The sequence below is a fragment of the Tachysurus fulvidraco genome, chromosome 22 (genome assembly GCF_022655615.1).
Source record: "Tachysurus fulvidraco isolate hzauxx_2018 chromosome 22, HZAU_PFXX_2.0, whole genome shotgun sequence".
NCBI classification, from domain to species: Eukaryota; Metazoa; Chordata; class Actinopteri; order Siluriformes; family Bagridae; genus Tachysurus; species Tachysurus fulvidraco.
The window spans coordinates 1,958,589-1,983,021 of NC_062539.1; the positions used below are offsets into that span (position 1 = coordinate 1,958,589).

At 44.3% G+C, this 24,433-nt stretch overlaps 4 protein-coding genes across 8 annotated transcripts in view; 2 read left to right on the top strand and 2 right to left on the bottom strand.

Moving 5' to 3' along the window:
• The window catches only part of glmna (glomulin, FKBP associated protein a), a 9,435-nt gene extending 1,910 nt beyond the window's left edge, over nt 1–7,525 (top strand). The window contains exons 2-19 of one of the 2 annotated variants that reach the window (XM_027158238.2): nt 143–216; nt 322–447; nt 549–662; nt 763–871; nt 1,485–1,731; nt 2,082–2,181; nt 2,927–3,108; nt 3,211–3,264; nt 3,344–3,374; nt 4,259–4,348; nt 4,448–4,489; nt 4,883–4,956; nt 5,093–5,177; nt 5,333–5,442; nt 5,634–5,697; nt 5,948–6,092; nt 6,205–6,269; nt 7,012–7,525. In XM_027158238.2, the coding sequence (XP_027014039.2) occupies nt 178–216; nt 322–447; nt 549–662; nt 763–871; nt 1,485–1,731; nt 2,082–2,181; nt 2,927–3,108; nt 3,211–3,264; nt 3,344–3,374; nt 4,259–4,348; nt 4,448–4,489; nt 4,883–4,956; nt 5,093–5,177; nt 5,333–5,442; nt 5,634–5,697; nt 5,948–6,092; nt 6,205–6,269; nt 7,012–7,101 (1,767 nt within the window). In that variant the 5' untranslated portion in view covers nt 143–177 and the 3' untranslated portion in view covers nt 7,102–7,525. Of the gene's footprint in view, nt 1–142; nt 231–321; nt 448–548; nt 663–762; nt 872–1,484; nt 1,732–2,081; nt 2,182–2,926; nt 3,109–3,210; nt 3,265–3,343; nt 3,375–4,258; nt 4,349–4,447; nt 4,490–4,882; nt 4,957–5,092; nt 5,178–5,332; nt 5,443–5,633; nt 5,698–5,947; nt 6,093–6,204; nt 6,270–7,011 lie in introns of both variants that reach the window. The other variant, XM_047806297.1, reaches the window with a different exon arrangement.
• Nucleotides 7,526–7,620: 95 nt separating this feature from the next.
• Nucleotides 7,621–14,620, bottom strand: cdc7 (cell division cycle 7 homolog (S. cerevisiae)). Of its 2 annotated transcripts, none has more exons than XM_047806298.1 (12): nt 14,492–14,620; nt 14,023–14,110; nt 12,545–12,631; nt 12,157–12,292; nt 10,699–10,792; nt 10,472–10,614; nt 10,075–10,138; nt 9,070–9,165; nt 8,798–8,982; nt 8,513–8,595; nt 8,271–8,420; nt 7,621–8,194 (listed from the first exon to the last, which is right to left on the bottom strand). In XM_047806298.1, the coding sequence occupies exons 2-12, from the start codon at nt 14,090–14,092 to the stop codon at nt 7,857–7,859; spliced, it is 1,446 nt and encodes a 481-aa protein (XP_047662254.1). In that variant the 5' UTR covers nt 14,093–14,110; nt 14,492–14,620; the 3' UTR covers nt 7,621–7,856. The 2 variants fall into 2 exon arrangements, with proteins under 2 accessions (XP_047662254.1, XP_027014038.2); XM_027158237.2 differs by having other exon boundaries at nt 9,925–10,138.
• Nucleotides 14,621–14,705: 85 nt separating this feature from the next.
• tceanc2 (transcription elongation factor A (SII) N-terminal and central domain containing 2) lies at nt 14,706–19,128 on the top strand. The gene is made up of 4 exons (XM_027158243.2): nt 14,706–15,275; nt 17,017–17,158; nt 18,500–18,696; nt 18,792–19,128. Exons 1-4 carry the CDS (start codon nt 15,174–15,176, stop codon nt 18,984–18,986), a joined length of 636 nt encoding a protein of 211 aa, XP_027014044.2. The 5' UTR covers nt 14,706–15,173; the 3' UTR covers nt 18,987–19,128.
• A 790-nt stretch (nt 19,129–19,918) lies between these two features.
• Nucleotides 19,919–24,083, bottom strand: cdcp2 (CUB domain containing protein 2). Of its 3 annotated transcripts, none has more exons than XM_027158274.2 (6): nt 23,851–24,083; nt 22,604–22,954; nt 22,183–22,524; nt 21,712–22,065; nt 21,039–21,217; nt 19,919–20,935 (listed from the first exon to the last, which is right to left on the bottom strand). In XM_027158274.2, the coding sequence occupies exons 1-6, from the start codon at nt 23,915–23,917 to the stop codon at nt 20,624–20,626; spliced, it is 1,605 nt and encodes a 534-aa protein (XP_027014075.1). In that variant the 5' UTR covers nt 23,918–24,083; the 3' UTR covers nt 19,919–20,623. The 3 variants fall into 3 exon arrangements, with proteins under 3 accessions (XP_027014075.1, XP_027014074.1, XP_047662563.1); XM_027158273.2 differs by lacking the exon at nt 23,851–24,083 and adding an exon at nt 23,364–23,529; XM_047806607.1 differs by lacking the exon at nt 23,851–24,083 and having other exon boundaries at nt 22,604–23,474.
• Between the last annotated feature and the right edge of the window lie 350 nt (nt 24,084–24,433).

Genomic DNA, 24,433 nt, shown 5'->3' on the forward strand with positions numbered 1-24,433 from the left:
CAGAGAGAGAGACAGAGATACAGAGAGAGTGAGAGAAAGGGACAGAGACAGAGAGAGAGAGAGAGAATGAGAGAGAGAGAGAGAGAGAGAGAGAGAGAGAGAGAGCAGGAGAGTATAAAGCATTGTCCTGGTGCCTGTGCAGGTGATCTGGGTCAGAGACGACAGACATGCAGTAAGATGGCGCTGGAGCAGTTCAGTGATGTCGTACAGAGATGTGTAAGATCACGCAGGTTCACCTTTATTTATTAGTTTATTTGTCTTTTTTTATCTCCTCATTTTCTGACAATTTCTCCTCTGCTGATCCGCCGGTTCTCTGTGCAGCAACACGTTCAGGATGAAAACTTCTCTCCGGCCGACTTTGACGTGTTCCGCACGGCGGGGACGAGCTGCATCGAGCAGGGACACGGTGCTCACGTCCTCAGTGTCGTCATCGACGAGAGAAACAAAGTGAGACGGAACGGCGCACGACGTGACGCACGTTTTACTGCGGAGATATTTCACATTCACGCTGTTTTACTGATCGATGACCGATTGTGTTTATATTACAGAGTATCGTACACTGTATGGGCTGGAACCTTCTGGGACCGCTAGTCAAAGTTCTGCTAAAAAAGGAAGAGAAGAACCTGCATCACTGTCACGCCATCTTCTGTCATCTGCTGCAGGTGTGTGAGTCCACTGGAGATCAGCACACGACGTGACGTGACGTGACGTGACGTGATGTGACGTGACGTGACGTGACGGTGGATTTCTGTGTGCTTTCAGGTGTGCAGTCCTAAAGAGCTGCTGGTTGGTTTGCTGGAGCAGGTGGAGGAAGCTGATCCTGATGCTGTGGCTGAAAGCATCACTCTGCTGCTCACACCCTTACAGACAGGTGAGGAAAAAACTGCTGATATTAAACATGTGGACAAGAGACTAATTATTAATAATAGTAATAATAATACTTTTATTTTTATTATTTTGTCCTTTTTCTTTTTTATATATATTTGGTTTGTATATTCATTTTATGTAGATTTTTTTTATTTTAGGTCTGAAAAATTTCTCTGTTTTCATTTTCAATTTTCTCTCTTTCCTTTCTTGACTTTCATGTGACCTCTCTCTCTCTCTCTCTCTCTCTCTCTCTCTCTCCTGCTCTATCACTCTCTCCCACTCTCTCTCTCTCCTGCTCTCCCTCTCTCTCCCTCCCTCTCTCCTGTTCTCCCTCTCTCTCTCCCTCTCTCTCACTCTCTCCTGCTCACTCTCTCCTGCTCTCTCTCTCACACACTCTCTCCCTCCCTCTCTCCTGCTTTCCCTCTCTCTCTCACTCTCTCTCTCTCTCTCCCTCCCTCCCTCTCTCTCTCCCTCCCTCCCTCTCTCTCTCTCTCTCTCACTCCCTCCCTCCCTCCCTCCCTCCCTCCCTCTCTCTCTCCCTCTCTCTCTCACTCTCTCTCTCACTCTCTCCCTCCCTCTCTCCTGCTCTCCCCCTCTCTCTCTCACTCCCTCCACAGTGCTGTTGAAGTTGGGGAAGAGGAAGTCCTCGAGTCTGGGCATGACTCTCTCCACGGTGCTCAGTCAGGTGTCCAAACTTCCTGTTCCTCAGAGCCGAGAGCAGGAGGAGGACGACGTGTTCGGTTTGTGTCGCTGCTGCACGGCTCTGTCACGCTTCATCCGACCCTTTGTGGAGGAGATCAAAGAGAACATTCAGGAACGCCGCATCTCCAGGGACGATGAGCTCCGGGTGGAGATCCTGAAATTGTAGGTTTCTAAAGCTGGACATGACCTAACCTCTTCTGGTGAAACCTTGTACCCTAAGCTGGGTTTGTTCCAGGGCCAGAAAACATGACAAAGTGCTCATTATTAAAAAAAATAAATAAAATAAAACTCCTGAGAACCACTACAATAAAAAAACTAGGGACTAATAAACGTTAGTGCCTGCACTGTATTTTACTGTTCTGTAATAATTCTAGACAAACTCCTAAATAAGTCACAAACCGCCACTTTAATGTTTGAAACTCTAACAGCTACTGAATTTACTGCGCTTGTAAAAAGGCATCTGTTTGAAAGACAGACTGTGTGGATGCTACGCTAACGTGCTGTCGTTCCAGCTGTATGAAGAGTCTGAGCGAGCCGCTGCTGGACGTCCAGCTGAAGGATCAGGACACGTTAAAGACGTCTCCGCTCAGAGACTTCGCCACCGACGTCCTGGTAAGGAAACGGTTCTTGTTGGAAAGAATCACAAGAAATAATCACGTTTTTTTTCCTGCTCCACTGTGTAGCTTTTAATTGTTAATGAAACGACATTAAAATGAGTGACAATATTCCAAAATATAAAGGGCATCATCACTCATTCTCTCTCTCTCTCTCTCTCTCTCTTCCCCCCTCTCACTTTCTCTCTCGCTCTCTCTCTCTCTCTTCCCCCTCTTTCTCTCTGTGTAACTCCCTCTCCCCCTCTCTCTCTCTGTCTCTCTCTCTTTCCCTCTCTCCCCTCCTTCTCTCTGTGTACCCCCCCCCTCTCTCTCTGTGTACCCCCCCTCTCTGTGTGTATCTCTTCCCCCTCCCTTCCTCCCCTCTCTCTCTCTCCCTCCCTCTTTGTGTCTCTCTCTCTCCCCTCTCTCCCTCTCTTTCCCTCTCTCTCTTTCCCTCTCTCCCCTCCTTCTCTCTGTGTACCCCCCTCTCTCACTCTCTCTCTCTGTACCCCCCCTCTCACTCTCTCTCTCTCTGTGTACCCCCCCTCTCTGTGTGTATCTCTTCCCCCTCCCTTCCTCCCCTCTCTCTCTCCCTCCCTCTTTGTGTATCTCTCTCTCTCCCCTCTCTCCCTCTCTCTTTCCCTCTCTCTCCCTCCCTCACCCTCTCTCTCCCTCCCTCCCTCTCTATCTCTCTCTCTGTGTCTCTGTGTGTGTCTCTCCCTCCCTCCTTCCCTCTCTCTTTCCCTCTCTCTCTCTCTCTCTAGCTCACTCTGTGTAGTATTGGTGAGTCTCTCCTGGACTTGTTATCCCACAATATTATGCGGAAGCGCAACATTCCCGGATTCCTGGAGGAGGAAGTCCGATATCCGACGGAGTCTCTGGCGAGTCTGGCACACCTCCTGTTCGTGCACCATATCGCTGTGGACATGTTCCCTGCTGTGCTCAGGTACTGATCATCATCATCATCATCATCATCATCATCATGGCTCCAGAGTTAATACATGACATTCTCATCACCTGAGACTTTTATTCTTTGTATTTTTTTCAGCCCAGTTTTTGTCCTACAGTGTAACATGGAATACGTCGAGCTCTTACTCAGCAGGTAAACCTCTCTTCAGGTGCTGATTTAGTTGTTTATGGGTTTCTTTCTGCTCTAATCCTGACTCTCGGTTGTGTAACAGGACTGAAGAATCCCGGCTGCAGAAGGGGCTGGTAGGAACAGAACGCTTTTTAAAACAATAATCTAATAAAAGGTAAAAGAGGAACAAGACGAAGAATATTGCCCCTTTTCCACCAAAAAGAACCGGGTGCTGGATCAGAGCTAGCGCTGGTGCTGGTTCAAAGTTGGTTCAACTGGCGAACCTTCTAAGAACCGGTTTGCCTTTACATCGGTTAGAGAGCGTCACAGAGCCGAGTCTGACGTCACTGTATACGTGTCACGTTACACAGCAACGTTAGCGCAGCAGCGGCAAACACAAACACGACAACAACAATGGCGGATGTTGCTTTACTGTTAATGCTCATGGCTTTGTGAACCTACATTAGCATCCGACGTGTACGTGCAGCTCCGTGTAATCTGTATAAACGGAGGTTGTAATCGATAAAGTACATAACGTTATTTTATCATTAACACAGAAAAAAATTAGCCTTAGCATGTAGCTACCTACTATCATGTGTGCTGATAAGTCATCATATCGCGGTAAAGTAAAAGTGTATTAAACATTAGTATACTTAAGGTACATTATCAAATGCACTAACAGTAGCCCCGCCCACAGCCCCACCCACAGCCCCTAACGCAAGCAGTTCTTAAGTCTAGACCAGCAACGTACTTGAGAACCACTTTTCCTGGTTCAGAGCCGGTACTTTGGCTGTCGAAACAGAAAGAACTGTCTCTAAATTAGGCTCCGAACCTGCGCTCAAACTGCCTCGGTGGGAAAGGGGGAATAAGACGACACGGGAAAAAATTTTCAGAAAGAAAAAAATAAAGTGATGAAATAAAAAATAGGAGGTAGAAAGAAACAAAACAAAGTCGGCTGTTAAAATCATATATCGTCCTGTAGCGATGATGATGATGATGATGAGTAAAACCTCCACAGGAGCTGTATGAGAAGACGCTGGTGCGAGTGGAGGACAGCAGCCTGCCGTGTGACCTGCTGGATTTAAAATCCTTTTTAAACGTCCCACAGGTAGAGCAGCGTCCCTTCGTCCTACTTACGTATCTCATGCAAGACCCTCAGAAACACGAGCTCATACGTGATCTGTCTGTACGTTTGTGTATTTTTCAGAACATGGTTAAGGTGATGACGCTGTGTCCGCTTCAGGATGTGGTAAGACCCGCGCCGGGTTCTGTACGACCCGAGGAGTAAAACAGTGTGTGTGTCGTGTCGCGACAGGAAAATAATCAGCGACTGTCGATTCCGTGAATTGTTTAATTCCTCTCACGCTAACACCAGAAGTACAGCGGTCTGTTTGTTAGTAATGCGTTTATAACTGTTTCATGAGCGCCGTACGCTTATAGAACCTGCATACAGGCATCATAAGTGTAAGTTTCCATGGAAACGACACGACAAGAGTAGGATCACGACGTTGAGCCGAGCGATAAAAGTTTCATTCAAAATATTTTCTGATTCTACGTTTTGGCTTATTAGGAAGCTAGAAACACGTGTGTGTGTGTGTGTGTGTGTGTGTGTGTGTGTGTGTGTGTGTGTGTGTGTTTACAGAGGATTAAAGGACTCTCCGTGTTCCAGCTGAGCATCGACAAATTTAACACCGAGGCCAAATACAAGTTTTTCAGGTAAGTCTTTCGTCCAAAACATTTTTTCCTTTCTTTTTTATCACCTTTTGAACGTTTGCGTCAGAAACGTAACAGAACGGATCGTGACGTCGAGTCGTCCTGACGACGTCGGTATAACGTTGTGTTGGTGATTCAGGTGCATGTTGAAAACCAGTGAGCACGCAGGAGTGGAGGGCTTCATCATCAAGAACATCAAGAACCAGATCGACCTCGCCTTAAAGGTACGGCGCAGGAGTGCCGATCGAACCCGTCACGCACGTGACGCTTGCCCCGCCCACCGCCACACCCCCCTTGTTATGTTGTAAATGAATAAATTCGCCTGGATATGAAGTGTTTCATCGTGATTTTAACTGACTATGTTTTCCCTCCGTTGTAGCCTGGTCACGAGAACGACTGGTTTCTGGGGAAACATCTCCTGCCGTTACTGCGTCAAGCACTGAGTCTTCCTCAGGGACCAGAAACTGACCTGCTACACAATTTAGACCGGTAACACGACATTCCCCAAAATCAACAACTTCCTTTTCTTTCATTTTATCTCATTTGGCTGAATTTTTCTGTCCGTCCGTCCGTCTTTATATGGATCTGTCTCTCTATCTTTTTGTTTATCAGGGTAATGTGGAAATATTAAAGAATTTTACCTTGAACCTCTGTGTGTGTGTGTGTGTGTGTGTGTGTAGGATTATGGAGTCATTGAATCTGTTGCGTTATCTGCTAATCAGGGATAAAGAACGGCACAACGAGGTAGGAGATGTTCCAAAACTTTCATCTTCAGAAGTCTGCTGCATTTCCCAACATGCTCATGGTGTGTGTGTGTGTGACCCTGTGTTTGTGTTCGTGTGTGTGTGTGACCCTGTGTGTGTGTGTCCCTGTGTGAGTGTGTGTGACCCTGTGTTTGTGTTCATGTGTGTGACCCTGTGTTTGTGTGACCCTGTGTGTGTGTGTGTCCCCGTGTGTGTGTGTGTGTGTGTGTGACCCTGTGTGTGTTCCTCAGACTGGGATATGGAGTGAGTTGTGTACGATTGAGGAGAATTACCTGAAGCCCTTGCGCACAGGCCTGAACATGTCCCGAGCTCACTATGAGGCCGAGCTGAAGAGCACAAAGGAGAAGAACAGCAGCAGCAGCAGCAGCGCCGCAGGTCAGAGAGTTTAACAGTGTTTACTCGCTGGTGTTAAAGTAAATAAAACATTGTGTTTGTGGTAGTTTTCTGCAGCACAGTGTGACTTTGTTGTTGTTGTGTATTTCTTTAGAGACCTGCACGGTTACCGTCGGCAACGACACGTTACCCAACATGACTCCGGACATGCAGCTCCAGGTGCTGATTTACTTCATATTCTACCTTTTTAATCTGAAACCTTACACAGTATCCAGTAAGCAGCCGGTTTAACAAGGCTAATTATGTTTAAGTGTAAGGACAGACTGAGGCTTTACTTTGTTATTCCTGCTGGCAAAAGGACATGTTGATATTGTGCACGATGGAACCAGCGAAGTGTAGCCATTAGTTAGGAACCGAGAACCGTGTTTGTGTCTGTTTAACATCATAACACAATCCTGTGTGGCTTCTAATTAAATGGTCGTGAATTAAATGAATGACAATATTCAAAAATATAAAGAGCATCACTCATTCTCTCCCCCTCTCCCTGTCTCTCTCCATCTCTCCTCTCTCCATCTCCCTCTTTCTCTCCATCTCTGTCTCTCCCCATCTATCCCTCTCCATCTGTCTCTCCCTCTCTCCGTCCGTCTCTCCATCTGTCTCTCCCTCTCTCTCCCCCTCTCCCTGTCTCTCCTCTCCCCATCTATCCCTCTCCATCTCTGTCTTTCTCCATCTCTGTCTCTCCCTCTCTCCGTCCATCTCTCCATCTGTCTCTCCCTCTCTCTCTCCGTCTCCCTGTCTCTCCATCTCTGTCTCTCTCTGTCTCTCCGTCTCCCCTTCTCTCTCCATCTCTCCTCTCTCCATCTCTCCCTGTCTCTCCATCCGTCTCTCCCTCTCTCTCCGTCCTTCTCTCCATCTCTGTCTCTCTCCCTCTCTCTATCTCCATCTCTCTGTCCCTCTGCAGGTGTTGCAGTCGGCACTCTACACGTTCGACTTGATTGAGAGCGTCTTGGCTCGAATCGTGGAGATCGCCAAAGCTAAAGGAGAGACGTAGGGGGGTTTCACCCGGGAGCTTTACGACAAAACATCAGTCATAAAACAAAGCGGTTGTAGTGAGAGCGAACACTGATCAGGACACAGCCCTTAACCACCTACGCCGTGCTCGTGTACTAGTAGCCGTACGATGTGTCGTATCCAGGAGCTGCTCAGAAGAACTCTGTACTGTAGTCGCTTCAGTTTCGTCGATCACAAGCAAAAATTCAACACCAAAGGGATCATTTGGGCAACGAAAGTTATATTTTATATCAATTACAGACAGAAGGCGAGCGAAATAACTGGCGCACTTCTGAACAAACAGTGCAGGGTTACATTTAGTGTTGAATGAATGAGCCAATGTATTTAAAGAGATTTCTCTTAGTGAAAATAATAAATCATGGATAATTTCCAGACATTTAATAAAAAGTTCCCTTTTTGTACAACTTGACTGCACGTTTACAAATCATTTTATCTTGAAGTTATTAATCGTTAATCTGGCACATAAGTAGTTACCGTGCTATACTGAATCACACTGAAATGATTCTGAATCATATTTATTGAATCATAAAGAGTCATTTAGATAAAACAATGCTACATTTTAGTTTTTAAGGAAGAAATAATAATAAAAAATGCTAGAGATGTTCTTAACGTAATGACCTACGGTGTGTTTATGAAACCTCCGATAAATAAATATACACTAAATATATAGTACATTATATTACAAAGGTTTTCCCCTGAGGATAATTACGACTAACCTGCCGGATAAATATCTGATCAGTCCCTGATGTCTTTAAACAGCGGATGCTGCACTGCCGTAGCTGCAGTGATTCTCGTGGCTGGGTTTAAATCTAACAGTTTGTCCAGAAGATCGTAAACCTCGTCAGAAACCGCGTCCCATCCCGCACCGTGCGGCTCTGCGGCGTTATCCTCCGCACAGCTCTGTTTCTCCGCTCGGTTGCCGGGTCGTGCTTTTTTAACGTCCGCAGGATGACGCGAGACCTGGAACTCCTCCGGGAGCGAGTCGTCCTCGCAGGAGCGCAGTCCTCTCAGCGTCTCGCACAGGATCCTCAGGTCGAGTCGGGGAAGCTCGCGGCTACACACCACCGCCTTGCCTGCGTCACATGACCGAGATGAGATCGGCGGCTTCGGCATGAACATCGCGCGTAAATACAAAGAGGGAAAACGTACCGAATTTCTTAGCCGCCTGCACGGTTTCTCTCGAGCCGCGGATAGTCATGATCTGAGTCAAGGCCATCAGGTCGTCATTGGCTTTGAAAAACGGATACCGGCCACTCAGGAGGGAGAGCAGGATGACGCCGGCAGACCACACGTCGATAGCTAGAGGAGAGTAAAAGTGCAGTTAGATTATAGAGATCATCTAAAATTAGGACTAGGTGTGAAATCCTGTACTCAGTGCATCATGGCCTCACCGGTTCCTTGGTCAGGACACTTGGTCAGAACTTCCGGAGCCCTGAATCCTGGCGTTCCTGCTCTCGGAGCCACCTGCTGCTTCCTGTAGAGAAGAAAGGATCGAGTAAATCAAATCTAGAGACCCTCTATAGATACAGCGCCAACACGTTCTGCTTTAAGTGCTCATGAATATTCACAAATTATCTATACACTTGTTTGGCGTGTTTGTAACCGTCACTTGGTTTTATTCAAGCATATTATGCAAATGAGCAGAAGTGGGCGTGGTTTGTTACAGCTGGTGTTACCTGGACAGACAGATGTTGCAGATGCGGTCGGTCATATAGCAGCTGCAGGTAAGAGACAGGTTTAGCGTCACAGGTTTTGTTTTCTGGTTGGTCGCCGGTGCCCGAGCTGGGACAGCCCGGCGTTTTGTGGAGACGAGCTTACGTGGAATGATGTCGTCGGTCTTTGTAGGTTTTATCACAGGTCCCTGAAACAGTAACATGCAAAGAAAGTTCTGAAGGGGAAAAAAACCCATAAGCGGAGATTTACACTGAAATAATAAGAAACTACTCACCTCGGTTTTATCCGTGAGCGTCTTAGTGGTGTTGACGCTGTTGAGGTTTCTCTCGCAGAACACAGAACGAGACCCTTTACAAAGTCCCATCAGCTCCTGAGAAAGGAAACGAGAATGACGTCAGTACAGGCTGGAGAAAGAAGCGTCAGAGACACGGACAAAACGAGTGCATGAGACGCTGTGGCTCTTATTTAATCAGGCTTTTGTAGAACAATATACTATTAAATGCTCTATTCGAAACGCAGAGGCTTTAAAGCGTCCGTAGTGGAAACGTATAGGCTTTAAAGCGTCCGTAGTGGAAACGCAGAGGCTTTAAAGCGTCCGTAGAGGAAACGCAGAGGCTTTAAAGCGTCCGTAGAGGAAACGCAGAGGCTTTAAAGCGTCCGTAGAGGAAACGCAGAGGCTTTAAAGCGTCCGTAGAGGAAACGCAGAGGCTTTAAAGCGTCCGTAGAGGAAACGCAGAGGCTTTAAAGCGTCCGTAGAGGAAACGCAAAGGCTTTAAAGCGTCCGTAGAGGAAACGCAGAGGCTTTAAAGCGCCCGTAGAGGAAACGCAGAGGCTTTAAAGCGTCCGTAGAGGAAACGCAGAGGTTTTAAAGTGTCCGTATAGGAAACGCAGAGGCTTTAAAGCGTCCGTAGAGGAAACGCAGAGGCTTTAAAGTGTCCATAGAGAAGATGTGACACATGTTGTTAGATATGTACATTAGGAAAATAAATGTATAGCACCATAAAAGGAGGGATGAAACAAAAGGAAGCCGAGTTGAATAAAAAGAGAGATTTTCAGTAGCCTTAAAGCTGCTAAATGTTTAAACTAAGACCCGAAGAGAAACGTTTGTGTCCCAGACAGAAACAGAAACCTTGGTGTGTTTTGTGCGCTGGTTTGGATACGGTCTTTTCACTAGCACTTTTGTGGACGTGTGCGGTGCACAGCTCCTCGTGTTAGGGGGTAAAGGAACCAGAGCCTGTTTCCCGTGTGATTCTTTCTGAGCTTTCTGAGATTTCACCACCTTTAACAGCTCGATCTGAGTGTCAGGAGTTCCCTGAGCCAGGCCAAAATCCACCAGCGCGTACCTAACAACACACACACACACACAATATGAACTACTATCTTTTGTGTACATAGTGCTGCATTTTGTAAACTTTTCTCCCCATTTTCATCATTGTGAGGTTTTGTACCACGGCGATATTAAATCCTGCATTGTGATTGGACAGAGGTGGTGTTGAATTCTCTATTAAAGCAGCTCTGACTGTAGTTCAGCTGCCAGTCACAGGTTTATATAAATAGTAGCATTAAAACTGCTAGAAACTGTTAAAATAAAAATATCATCTTGTCCTTCTACTGAAAAGTACAAGATGTAGCTCTGCTTCTTCACATTATAGAACAGTTTTAAAGGGGGCACATACTTTTTCTCCCGCCGGTTGTACAGGAAGTTGGTGGGCTTGATATCCCGATGGATGATCCCGAAATTGTGTATGTGCTTCAAGGCTTTGAGTAAATGATAAATGTAGTGACGAACCTCCTCGAAACTCAGCTTCTCAACAATGTCCTAGAGAAGACACGGAAGTTTCAGTTGAACCCACATCCTTTTACGCTGATGTTTCATCTCTCACATCATCTTTATTCTGTTTACCACAAAGGCCTGATGCTCCATGTAGGGCATAACGATCACCACGTGGTGGTCCTTCCTGAAGCAGTAGGTCACTCCCATCACGTTCTCTGTACCGCTGTAACACAAAAACATCAGTGGTTGCAGATTCATCCACACAGACAGACAGACAGACAGATAGACACAGGCAGGCAGACAGACAGACAGATAGACACAGACAGACAGATAGACACAGGCAGGCAGACAGACAGATAGACACAGGCAGGCAGACAGACAGACAGATAGACACAGGCAGGCAGACAGACAGATAGACACAGGCAGGCAGACAGACAGATAGACAGACAGATAGACACAGGCAGGCAGGCAGACAGGCAGACAGATAGACACAGGCAGGCAGACAGATAGACACAGGCAGGCAGACAGACAGACAGACAGACACAGGCAGACAGACAGACAGACACTCACGCACGCAGACAGACAGACACGCACGCAGACAGAGACACGCACGCACGCAGACAGAGACACGCACGCACACAGACAGAGACGCACGCAGACAGACAGACACGCACGCAGACAGACAGACACGCACGCACAGACAGACAGACACGCACGCACAGACAGACAGACACGCACGCACAGACAGACAGACACGCACAGACAGACAGACAGACACGCACGCACAGACAGACAGACACGCACGCACAGACAGACAGACACGCACAGACAGACAGACACACACGCACAGACAGACAGACAGACACGCACAGACAGACAGACAGACACACAGACAGACAGACACGCACGCAGACAGACAGACACGCACGCAGACAGACGACACGCACGCAGACAGACAGACAGACACGCACGCACGCACAGACAGACAGACACGCACGCACAGACAGACAGACAGACACGCACAGACAGACACGCACGCACAGACAGACAGACACGCACGCACAGACAGACAGACACGCACAGACAGACAGACACGCACGCACAGACAGACAGACACGCACGCACAGACAGACAGACACACACGCACAGACAGACAGACACACACGCACAGACAGACAGACACACACGCACAGACAGACAGACACACACGCACAGACAGACAGACACACAGACAGACACGCACAGACAGACACGCACGCACAGACAGACAGACACGCACGCACAGACAGACAGACACGCACGCACAGACAGACAGACACGCACGCACAGACAGACAGACAGACACGCACGCACAGACAGACAGACACGCACGCACAGACAGACAGACACGCACGCACAGACAGACAGACACGCACGCACAGACAGACAGACACGCACAGACAGACAGACACACACGCACAGACAGACAGACACGCACGCAGACAGACAGACAGACAGACACAGACACACACACAGACAGACAGACACACACAGACAGACAGACACACACACAGACAGACAGACACGCACACACTGAAGGTCTCTCACCCTGCGACAGTTAAACACTGCAGCTCTGCAGCGATCCGCACCGGGTGACTCGTAGGGATCAGATGCTTCAAAGCAAACATCTCTCTCGTCCCGTCGCTCATCTGTGCTTCTCCCAGATACACAGAGCTGAACGTACCTAACGTAGGACCACAGATTTATTTACATGAGATAACACTTTATTTTTATTTAAAGTTTATAAATGCACAAAAATATTAATAACAGAATTAAACCACTTCTAATTAAATAATTCCCTTTGTAAATTTCCTGAGTAACTTGAGGTCATAGTAAGACTTTAATCCCGCTGTTTGATCTTAAATAAATGATTAAATGGATGAATGAATAAATAAATGTTTGCATGGATGTAAATAAAGAGGAAAAGATGAGAAACCTTCTCCAATTTTATCGGTAATTCTGAAAACTTTAGAAAGCTGTGGTACAACTTCATAAAGGTATTCAATGTCCAGCTGAACATCTCCTGAAACACAAACACACACAGTGAGTATCAGTACACACACACTATCAGTACACACACACAGTGAGTATCAGTACACACACACATTATCAGTACACACACACACACACACACAGAGTGAGTATCAGTACACACACACATTATCAGTACACACACACAGTGAGTATCAGTACACACACACAGAGTGAGTATCAGTACACACACACACAGAGTGAGTATCAGTACACACACACACAGAGTGAGTATCAGTACACACACACACAGAGTGAGTATCAGTACACACACACACAGAGTGAGTATCAGTACACACACACACAGAGTGAGTATCAGTACACACACACACAGAGTGAGTATCAGTACACACACACACAGAGTGAGTATCAGTACACACACACACAGAGTGAGTATCAGTACACACACACACAGAGTGAGTATCAGTACACACACACACAGAGTGAGTATCAGTACACACACACACAGAGTGAGTATCAGTACACACACACACAGAGTGAGTATCAGTACACACACACACAGAGTGAGTATCAGTACACACACACAGAGTGAGTATCAGTACACACACACACACACACACACAGAGTGAGTATCAGTACACACACACACACAGTGAGTATCAGTACACACACACACACACACAGAGTGAGTATCAGTACACACACACACACACACACACACACACACAGAGTGAGTATCAGTACACACACACACACACACACACAGAGAGTGAGTATCAGTACACACACACACACACACACACACACACAGAGTGAGTATCAGTACACACACACACAGAGTGAGTATCAGTACCACACACACACACACAGAGTGAGTATCAGTACACACACACACACAGAGTGAGTATCAGTACACACACACACACACAGAGTGAGTATCAGTACACACACACACACATCAGTACACACACAGTGAGTATCAGTTCACACACACATCAGTACACACACGAGTATCAGTCCACACACACACAAACACACACACACAGTGAGTATCAGTACACACACACATACACACAGTGAGTATCAGTACACACACACACACACAGAGTATCAGTACACACACAAAAACACATTATCAGTACACACTCACAGTGAGTATCAGTACACACACAGACAGACACACAAACATACACACACAGACAGACACACAGACAGACACACAAACACACACACACAGACACACCGTGAGTATCAGTACACACACACAGACAGACATACAGTGAGTATCAGGACAGACAGACAGACAGACAGACACACACACACACACACACACAGTACACACACACACACACACACACACACACACACACACAGAGCATAATTAATGCTAACTATTTAATAACATGATGAACTTTTACTCACTGGACATTTTCCGTTTTTCTGACTGTTTTACATCCTCAACACCGACCGCGAGACTCTGAGGCGCCTCCATGACGATAAAAAAAACTAACTAAATAAAAAAAAGAAATACAACAATGTTTTATCGAATTAATCCACAGGAAATCAAGTTAGGACAAAAGCAGCGAGAACTTTAAGCGCTCTTGCGTGTACAAGTGTCCATAAACTATGGCCGTATCCCAAACACCTCATTATTAAAGAGAAGATTCCCTACGTAGTGCGCACCAGCCTTCGTTTCGCTCCCTACATATAAAGGGGTCTGGGAGGCGATTGGGACGAAGCCCACATACATACAGCTAACGTTTATTCGTTTTAAAATTCAACGAAATGTAAATTAAATAAGACAAAAGCACCGTCAATGCACATAAAGTCGTCCTTTCGGTTCATTCCTGTAATAAAACGCATTAGAATAAAAAAATAAAGTAAAACTTACAGTACTGAGAAAGATGATATGCTAATAGGCTAATCGGCTAATCCGTCCAAAAACTCGCGCGTAAATTCGACGATCACGTGACTTACACCGAACAAACAATGCTAGCGTTACCATTTTTCAATTTAAAGGTTCGGTGATATGTCGTATTAATTTTGCAGCGTTTGTATTCTAGTCGTTTTTATGTCATTTTTGTGTCGTGTGTTTTTCCTCATGTTTTGCTTATATACTGGTGTGTGACCTCGAACGGTCGTAAAGTGACTACTTTTATTTTGAAACTTCCATCTCGTTACAATAGTCATGGAACGTAGCTAAGCTATCGGTAGCATGCAAGCTATGTTTATTTTCCATTATTATTATTGTTGTTGTTGTTATTATTAATTTTATTTAGTAAGTGTTTAGTTATATTATTACATGGTGAAGTGCTGGAAAGTGCAGTAGGCTCTGGTCATTAAGGGTGAAAAAGATCTAAAAGAAAGAAAGAAAGAAAGAAAGAAAGAAAGGAGGGGAAGGGGAGAAGGGAAGGAAAGAAAGATCTAAAAGTAAGTAAGAAAGAAAGAAAGAAAGAAAGAAAGGAGGGGGAAGGGAAGGAAAGAAAGAAAGAAAGGGAAGGTGAGAAGAGAAGGTAAGAAAGAAAGGAGGGGAAGAGGAGAAGGGAAAGAAAGAGAGAGAAAGAAAGAAAGAAATGGATAAATTTGTAGTCCGTATTTCAAAGAATGATGAGGCAAAACAAGGACAACAACACGAGGAGAAAGTGTACAAACAGGCAACAATAGAGTCTTTAAAGGTCAGTGGTCATTCATCTGAATCCTTTATTTTACTGTTTATCTCATTAATAATAATAATAATAATAATAATAATAATAATAATACATTAGTCAATCTGTTATAATTAAGAGAGGGAACGACTGGAGGAAGAGGTGAATATTGTGGAGCAGGAAATAGCAAAGATTATAAAAAGATGAGGTGAGGAAGAGTGTGAGGAGGAACAAGAGTGGAAAGGCTGTTGGACCCAGGTGACACCCCTGTGGAGGTGTGGAAGTGTCTAGAAGAGACAGCAGTTGCCTGAGGAATGGAGGAGAAGTTTCTAGTGATGATCTTTAAGAACAAGTCTGATGTGAAGAGCTTTAGAACCTACAGAGGTATGAAGTCGACGAGACACACGATGACGCTCTGGGAAAGTGTAGTGGAAGCTGGAATAAGAAAAAAGTGGATATTTGTGAGCAGCGGTATGGATTCATGCCGGGGAAGAGCACGACTGATGCGGTTTCTGCTCCGAGAAGGTTAATGGAGATGTACAGAGATGGTCGGAAGGAGACGCACAGCGTCTTTGTGGATTTAGAGAAAACGTATGACAGGGTGGCGAGAGAGGAGTTATGGTACCGTAGGAGGATGTCAGGAGTGGCAGAGAAGTACGTCAGATCAGTTCAGGATGTGTATGAGAGGAGCATGACGGCTGTGGGATGTGCTGAAGGTCAGACAGAGGAGTTCAAGGTGGAGGTGGGGATGCATCAAGGATCGGGTTTGAGTCCCTTCTTGCTTGTTATGGTGATGGACAGGTTGACTAATGAAGTCAGAGAGGAATCAACATGGATAATGATGTTTGTGGAGGACATTGTGATCTGTTGTGAGAGGAGGGAGCGGGTGGAGGAACATGTGGAAAGGTGGAGGTCTGCTCTGGAAAGAAGAGGAATGAAAGTCAGTCGTAGTAAGACAGAATAAACGTGTATGAACGAGAGGGAGGGAAGTAGAAGAGTGAGGTTACGGGGGCTGAGGGTCAAGAAGGTGCAGGAGTTTTAATTACTTTGGGTCAACCAGCTAGTGCGACAGGGCATGTGGAAAAGAGGTGAAGAGGTGAGAACAGTTGGGTGGGAGTGGGTGGAGAGGAGTGTCAGGAGTGTTGTGTGTGACAAACGAGTGTCAGCAAGAATGAAAGGAAAGGTGTAGAAGACAGTAGTGAGAGCAGCTCTGCTGATGGGTTAGAGACTGTAACAGTGAGGAAAAGACACGAGGCAGAGATGGAGGTAGCAGAGACGAGGATGCTGAGGTTCTCTTTAGGAGTGACGAGGATGGACAGGATCAGGAACGAGCACATCAGAGGGACGGCTCAGGTTGGCCGTTTTGGGGACAAGGACAGAGAGACTAGATTGAGATGGTTTGGACATGTACAGAGGAGGGAGATGTTTATATCGTTAGAAGGATGTTGGAGATGGAGCTGCAGGTCAGAGGACAAGAGGAAGGACAAAGAGGAGATATACAGTATGGATGTGTTCAATGAGGACATGAAGGTAATTAGAGGATAGAGTTCGGTGGAAACAGACGATTCGCTGTGACGAGCCCTAACAGAAAAAGCAGAAAGTAGAAGAAGAAGAAGAAGGTCAATCTGTATTAAAATGTTAATATCAAATGTAATAATACTCTGTATGAGAATGTCGGTTGCTCCTGATGGCTGATGTGGACATAAAATGGATGGTAATTTGTACTGAAACGAAACATTCTGTGTGAATCCTTTTTTTTTTTTCTGCACAGAGAGTCGTGGTGATCGAGGACATCGAAAGGTTCAAGTCTATCTTAGAGTTGCCCGGTCAGACCAAAGAGAACATACTAAATGCCCTGACAGAGCTGGACAAGAAAGTCCCTTCCAAAGAAGTCCTCAAGTCTACCAGGATTGGTGAGAAATTGTCTTCATCTTAAACACGAGCAGGAAATATAAGAAATATAAACAAAACGAAATATAACAAAACGCGTCCCATTTCTAACAAGTCATTAAGGGAGTCAATTGCGAGTCCAAGGAGTCGTATCAGTAGGAGTCAAATGAACCGACTCACTGAACAGATACAGAGTTTATCTATATCACTGTAGCTGAGTGAGCAATAGGACAAATAATCATAAGTATAAACATTTACTTATATACACTAAAAAATGTACCATTGAAAATGAGAGAGAGGTTTTTAAAGATCTGTAACAATTAAACGAATATCTGTACATTTTAAAAGCTTAAGCACAATGTTTGGGAATATTTATAAATAAAGTTATATACAAACATTTATATATATATATATACACTGTATATTTGTGTAGATCTATATCACAATATCTGTTGCTATGATTCCTTTATAAATAAATATATAAAAGGAGTCGTCTCATCATTTAGATAGAAATTTTTACTTGTAATCCACTGATCAGAACATGAATGTATATTTTCTCTCTCTCTTTCTCTCTCTCTCTATATATATATATATATTTATATATTTATATGTATAAAAATATATTGATAAATATATATGTATATATAATATATATATATTGATAAATCTATATGTATATATAATATATATATATATTGATAAATATATATGTATATATATATATATAAAAATATATTGAAAAATATATATATAAAAATATATATATCTATATATATATATATATATATATATATATATATATATATATATAGATGTTTATATATATATATATATATATATATATATATATATATATGTATAAAATATATTGATAAATATATATTATTTTATATATATTGATATATTATAAAAAAAATATATGTATATAATATATATACTATATTGATAAAATATATATGTATATATTAAAACCTATACTTGATAATATATCTTAAAAAATATCTATAAATATAATATGTGTTCTATAGTGTTTATATATATCTATCTATATATATCTTGTGATATATATCTAAATATATATACACAATATCAATATATCGCTGTCCTTACTATATCTTCTCACAAATCTCTGCGTGTATATAAAAATGATTTGATCATCTATAGAATATGAGAGATCTCTATAGCTGGGCTCGCTATCGCCTAATATCTCCCTATCTATCTCGCGTCTCGTGTGTCTCTCTCTCTCGCTGTCTCTCTCTCTCTCTCTCTCTCTCTCTCTCTCTCTCTCTCTCTCTCTCTCTCTCTCTCTCTCTCTCTCTCTCTCTCTCTCTCTCTCTCTCTCTCTCTCTCCCTCTCTCTCTCAGGTCACACAGTGAACACGCTGCGTAAGAAGCACCCAGACCCTGAGGTGAAGTCTTTAGCTCGGCAGGTTTACACACACTGGAGGACTTTCATCGAGGAGAACACCAACAAGCCGTCACTGGAGGTCCGCTGTGATAAACAGAGCGAGGAACTGAGGAGCAACGGCAGAAAGATCCTGGCTAACAGCTTGGGGTTAGAGGTGAGTCCACATTCCTGCACATCTCAATCGGCTCACTGTTTAAAATCCGAAACGCATTGAACGTGATGTTTGGGGATCGTGTGTCGTTCTGTCAGGCTGATGCCGCCCTGGTGGACAATGTGGAGAGGGAAGTGTTTCACCAGTGTTCACGATTAATCAGCAGAGCGTACAGGAGGACCGTGAGGGCGCTGGTGTTCGCTCTCAAACACAAACCGGACCTCAGAGCTCAGGTGAAGGACGGCAGGATCGCTGTTAACGTCCTCGTCAGCAACCACAAGAAGAAACTGTGACGCTGATATCAAAGGGACGATACACACACACACGCACACACACACACACACAGACATATACACACGCACACACACACACACACACACATACACACACACACAGACATATACACACGCACGCAAACATACACACACGCATACAGACATACTGTACACACACGCATACAGACATACTGTACACACACGCATACAGACATACTGTACACACACGCATACAGACATACTGTACACACACGCATACAGACATACTGTACACACACACACACACACACACACACACACACACATACACACACACACAGACATATACACACGCACGCAAACATACACACACGCATACAGACATACTGTACACACACACATACAGACATACTGTACACACACGCATACAGACATACTGTACACACACACATACAGACATACTGTACACACACACATACAGACATACTGTACACACACGCATACAGACATACTGTACACACACGCATACAGACATACTGTACACACACACATACAGACATACTGTACACACACACATACAGACATACTGTACACACACGCATACAGACATACTGTACACACACACATACAGACATACTGTACACACACGCATACAGACATACTGTACACACACACATACAGACATACTGTACACACACGCATACAGACATACTGTACACACACGCATACAGACATACTGTACACACACACATACAGACATACTGTACACACACGCATACAGACATACTGTACACACACGCATACAGACATACTGTACACACACGCATACAGACATACTGTACACACACACATACAGACATACTGTACACACACACATACAGACATACTGTACACACACACATACAGACATACTGTACACACACGCATACAGACATACTGTACACACACGCATACAGACATACTGTACACACACGCATACAGACATACACACACGCAGATCAGATACACACACGCCCTATTTATTGTTTATTATTTTCCATAGTTTTAAATAGTTTTTAACAGATTAAATATAAACCACATTTATAGATTTTATTTACAAACACAAATCTAATCATCTGCATTTGGTTTATTTCATCTTTTTGTTATTATCGTGTTATATTTTTGCTCCACAGCTTTTAATACTTTTTATACGTGACACACAAACCATAAGATCATTAAAATAGAAATGGATTTTTAATCATAAACGATTATTTATTTATTTACTTACCTACTTATTTATTTGTTTATTTTGGGATGAACCTGAATGTGCTTTTGTGACTCAGTGTTTTTTTTTTTTGTTAAATATAAATAAATAAATAAATCGGCTCGACGCGTCACAGAGAAACCACAAAGTAACGTAAACGCGTCCGTCCTGATAACGTCCCAGCTTCAACTCTGACCTCTACAAGGCGCTGACACTCGGGACTTTGTTCTCTACACATCCTTCGGTGTTTGTCCCTGCGAACGAGCCGTCGCTATAGAAACGATAACGTATAAGGACGAGCACGTTAATATAAACTTGTGCTTCTGTCAGAGAGAAACAATCGACGCCTGTCGACCAATCAGAACACCGCTGCGGTCTGCGGTACGTCCGAGTTACAGATCGAGATGAAATCAGAACTGGTCAGGCGGAGCATCTAGAGCAGCACAAGCCACACGATGGCTATGAGCATGAGGATGACGGCCAGCACGCAGACGCTGATGAAGACGATGTCGCTGGTCTCGTGAGCTTCAGGCTCTGCTCTCTGAGCACCCTCGAGGCTCTTGGACTCCTCGGCGAGTCGGGCGAGTTCGTTCATCCGGATCCGATCCTCCGCCGAGATGATGCTCACCGACGCCACCTTCCTCTGCGCATCACACTGCACCTCGTACTCCTGAACGCTCTGCTGCTTTCCGTCTGAGAAGTCGATGTAGAGCGTGTTGACCAACATGGTGACGTTCTGACGTTTCTGTAAGAGGAGGTGAAGCAAAACCTCGGAGTTTGTTATGTTCTAACTGTAACAATAAGTCACACAGTATTGTGCGGTTTAAACCTCCACCTCCACGTCGTACCTGACCGGCGGTCCCACAGCTGACGAAGCGAGCCAGGATCTTGTAGCTCGTCGCCGTCATCTGAGCCGAACAGGATGGGTTTCCGAGGTACACGCTGTCGCGGTCCAGCTGCGGCAAAGCCTGCTGGGAGATCTGGATCTGAAACTCGGTTCTGGTGCAGCTCACGTTCACCGGTACGACTGAGACGCAAATAGAAAACAACACACGCAGAGAAACCTTCAGCGACGGAGGCATTTATACCTGTCAATCACAGTGATATGCAAATTAACTGATGAGGTCATAATCAGGAAAGTCGGTTTTTACGTCACATTTACATCCTTATTTACATCGCCGAAGCCGGTTTGTAAAATAATCCACAAAAATAACCCATAATGTTATTATAATTTTTTTAAAGGGGGCGGAGTCAGTGAACTGAATGGGAGGAGCCACAATGAGAAGCTTTGCAGCTATAGAGACTCTTAAACTTCTACATAAAATGATCATCTTTAATTGTCTGAGATACAAACCGACTTTTGTAGCCCACACGATGGGACGGATTTTAATTCGGGATTCATAAATTTGTATTTGTTGGTTGTTTCTGACAAAAATTTGCCCCTTGGTGCTGTTTTAGGGGGAAAAAGAAGTAAATATGGTGTTAAGTGTAGATCATGCTGAACCCCTGGTGGACTCTCACCTCCGGTATAGGAAGCAGAAAAACCCTTGAACGCGACGTTCCGGTCCGTGTTCAGGACCACCAGTAGTTTATTTGCCCTCGACGTCAGAGGCCGAGGCCTTTCAGCCCCACACCAGCGTCCCAGCGAGACATCTGTCTCACTGTCACCATCGTACACGGCTACGGAGTCGAAATCGCAGGAGTTGGTCAGGCTGTTCTGATCCTCCAGCTCCATGAGTGGGATGAACAGCTTGATCCTGTAGCCCGGGGGCAGATGCACCCTCCAGTGGCACTTCATGTTGTTGGGGTAGATGTTGGGGTAACTGGGACTAGTGAAATTCCCGCTGATGGCCTTCAGCACCTTCTGGCACTCGGCTGATGATGTACGGAGAAGATTTTGTTTAATTTTATTTCCTTTATTTAAAGAAATGAAGGTATAATTTTTAGTTTTTAAAAATGTATACGGTATAAAACGAGTCTTTGAGTTCTTACCCGAGTAATAATGAGCTTTAAATCCTCGTCCTCCAATATTAAAGTCTGACTTAAACACGACCAGCAGCTGATTGGACGTGGAGACGGTGTTGGGCGGTCGTTTGTTTCCGCAGTAGTTCCCGATGTGACGGTGTTGGACCGTCGGTCCATCGAACAGCGCGATGTAGTCAAAGTTACAGCCTTCGTTATTCTCCAGTTGGAAGTCCAGGAAGTCCAGCGTGACGACGCTGCGATTGGACACGTGGATCATCCACGAGCACTCTGCGTTATTACTGTACTCGAGCGGGTAACCTGGGCTGGAGATTACCCCTGAGATTCCCGTCAACACACCGCCACACGTATCTGCCCGGCGACACAAGTTATTACCTGTGCAGTGTTATAGACAGACTTACATGATTGAGGTGTGTTGTGGTTTCGTTACCTTTCCTGTATCCCACCAGGAAGCCCGTGCGTGCCACGTGGCGGTCCGAGTGGAAGATGATGGACATGATGTTCCAAGATGAGCTGAACTGAGGCGGTGTGGCATCTCCGCAGAACTTCCCCAGGAGGTTGCCTTCGTCCTCCGAGACGCCGTTGTAGATCTTGACGTAGTCGTAGGCGCAGTCTGCATGGTACTCCAGCTCAAAGTGGTGGAACGTCAGGAGCACGGACGAACCCTCGGACACCACGATCAACCAGGAACAGTCAACGTCGTATGGATAAAGACCCGGGAAGTTCGGGCTGGAGATGTTGCCGCTGGAGGAAGGAGCCAGGATTCCTCCACATTTTACACCTACAAAGAAACAGATGATAAATAAAAAGCGAAACGTTTTTTTTTTTGCTCCGAATCCATTAACAAGTGTCATTATGGTAGGTCTGTAATGTGGAACATGTTCCTGCAGTAACATCTACAGAGTTCCTGTTACACTGTAATACACATGTTATAAATACTGTACAGGATCTGGTCTGTATTCCAGGTTAGAATGATAACAGATAAGAAAGATAAGAGCTGATGCATTACTTGACTGATCACCTTCATCACCTATGAGCCGAATCACTTTCCACTAGTGATGTGGCGAATCGGCTCTCTGATTCGATTCTTTTCTACGAAAAGTTTTTACTTTTTTTTTTCTTTCATACTGTGTAGATGTAAGCGATGTTAATGACGATTATTATCATCTGACTGATTTCATTCTGTTTACCCGAATAAATGTCACCCCCTGAGCACTGCCTTGGCGAGTCACTTAGATAAGAGTCACTTAGAAAAGATTCATACGATTTCATTATTGATACGATTCATTCCGGCTTCGTTTGCACTGTTAATTTAATAACGTCGTTACAGACTCGTGAATGTTGACTCACAGAATCTGTTCGTCTTGTGTTTATTTAAAAAAACAAAAACAAACAAACACAGAAAGAAATGGTAATGAGAGTCGATTCACCTAAAAACACAATTGACTCTTAAGGGCGTCTGAATAAATGCCGTAAACAAGCCACATATATTTATTTTAATACTGTAGTGGAAAGCGAAATCCTCCAACAATGATCATAAATGAATTTAGATTTTTAAATAAATATAGCATATGTTTGTTACTGTTGATATTTAATGAATGTGAGGAGTTTTTGCTAGTTTGTGGTGTGTGGAGTTAACGCAATGGAGTACATATTACAGTAATTACGGTAACTCACCTGTATTGGACGCAGTGCTGCTGAATAAACACAGCAGATGAAGATAAACAGTGATCCTCAAACCCATGCTGTGTGGCTCTGGGTGTTAGTGAGCACTTTACACTGTGTTCAGTTCAGGGTTTCAGCTCACTGTTAATGACTGATATCAGATACACACAGGATCCGACTCATGGCTCTGTTCAGAGAGTCGACATTAAATGTTAATGCGTTCATATTAAATGTTAATGATGTTAAGTAACTAGTTTCTGTAGAGTCTTAGACACACACTCTCTCTCTCTCTCTCTCTCTCTCTCTCTCTCTCTCTGTGTCTGTCTCTCTCTCTCTCTCTCTCTCTCTGTGTGTGTCTGTCTGTCTCTCTCTCTCTCTCTCTCTCTATCTCTGTGTCTCTCTCTCTCTCTCTCTCAGTCTCTCTCTCTCTTTATCTCTGTGTGTCTGTCTCTCTCTGTGTTTATGCTTATTACTTTATGAATTGTTTTGGAAATAAATTAAATAAGTGTTTAAGGAAATGTTATAGAAATAACTTATTTAATTTATTTCCTTTTATATACTTTATTGTCCATTTGAAAACCAAAAAGGAAAATAA

Coding starts and splice junctions, on each gene's coding strand:
- cdc7 (XM_027158237.2), bottom strand. CDS start 14,092: ATGGAGGCGCCTCAGAGTCTCGCGGTCGGTGTTGAGGATGTAAAACAG. Junction 10,793..12,156: donor CAGTGTTTAACTGTCGCAGG/GTGAGAGACCTT, acceptor TTTGTGTTACAG/CGGTACAGAGAACGTGATGG. Junction 8,596..8,797: donor TGCAACATCTGTCTGTCCAG/GTAACACCAGCT, acceptor TCTTCTCTACAG/GAAGCAGCAGGTGGCTCCGA.
- tceanc2 (XM_027158243.2), top strand. CDS start 15,174: ATGGATAAATTTGTAGTCCGTATTTCAAAGAATGATGAGGCAAAACAA. Junction 15,276..17,016: donor CAACAATAGAGTCTTTAAAG/GTCAGTGGTCAT, acceptor TTTTCTGCACAG/AGAGTCGTGGTGATCGAGGA. Junction 18,697..18,791: donor CTAACAGCTTGGGGTTAGAG/GTGAGTCCACAT, acceptor TCGTTCTGTCAG/GCTGATGCCGCCCTGGTGGA.
- cdcp2 (XM_047806607.1), bottom strand. CDS start 23,069: ATGTTACTGCAGGAACATGTTCCACATTACAGACCTACCATAATGACA. Junction 21,218..21,711: donor TTCTGCTTCCTATACCGGAG/GTGAGAGTCCAC, acceptor TTTGCGTCTCAG/TCGTACCGGTGAACGTGAGC. Junction 20,936..21,038: donor GCTGTGGGACCGCCGGTCAG/GTACGACGTGGA, acceptor CTCCTCTTACAG/AAACGTCAGAACGTCACCAT.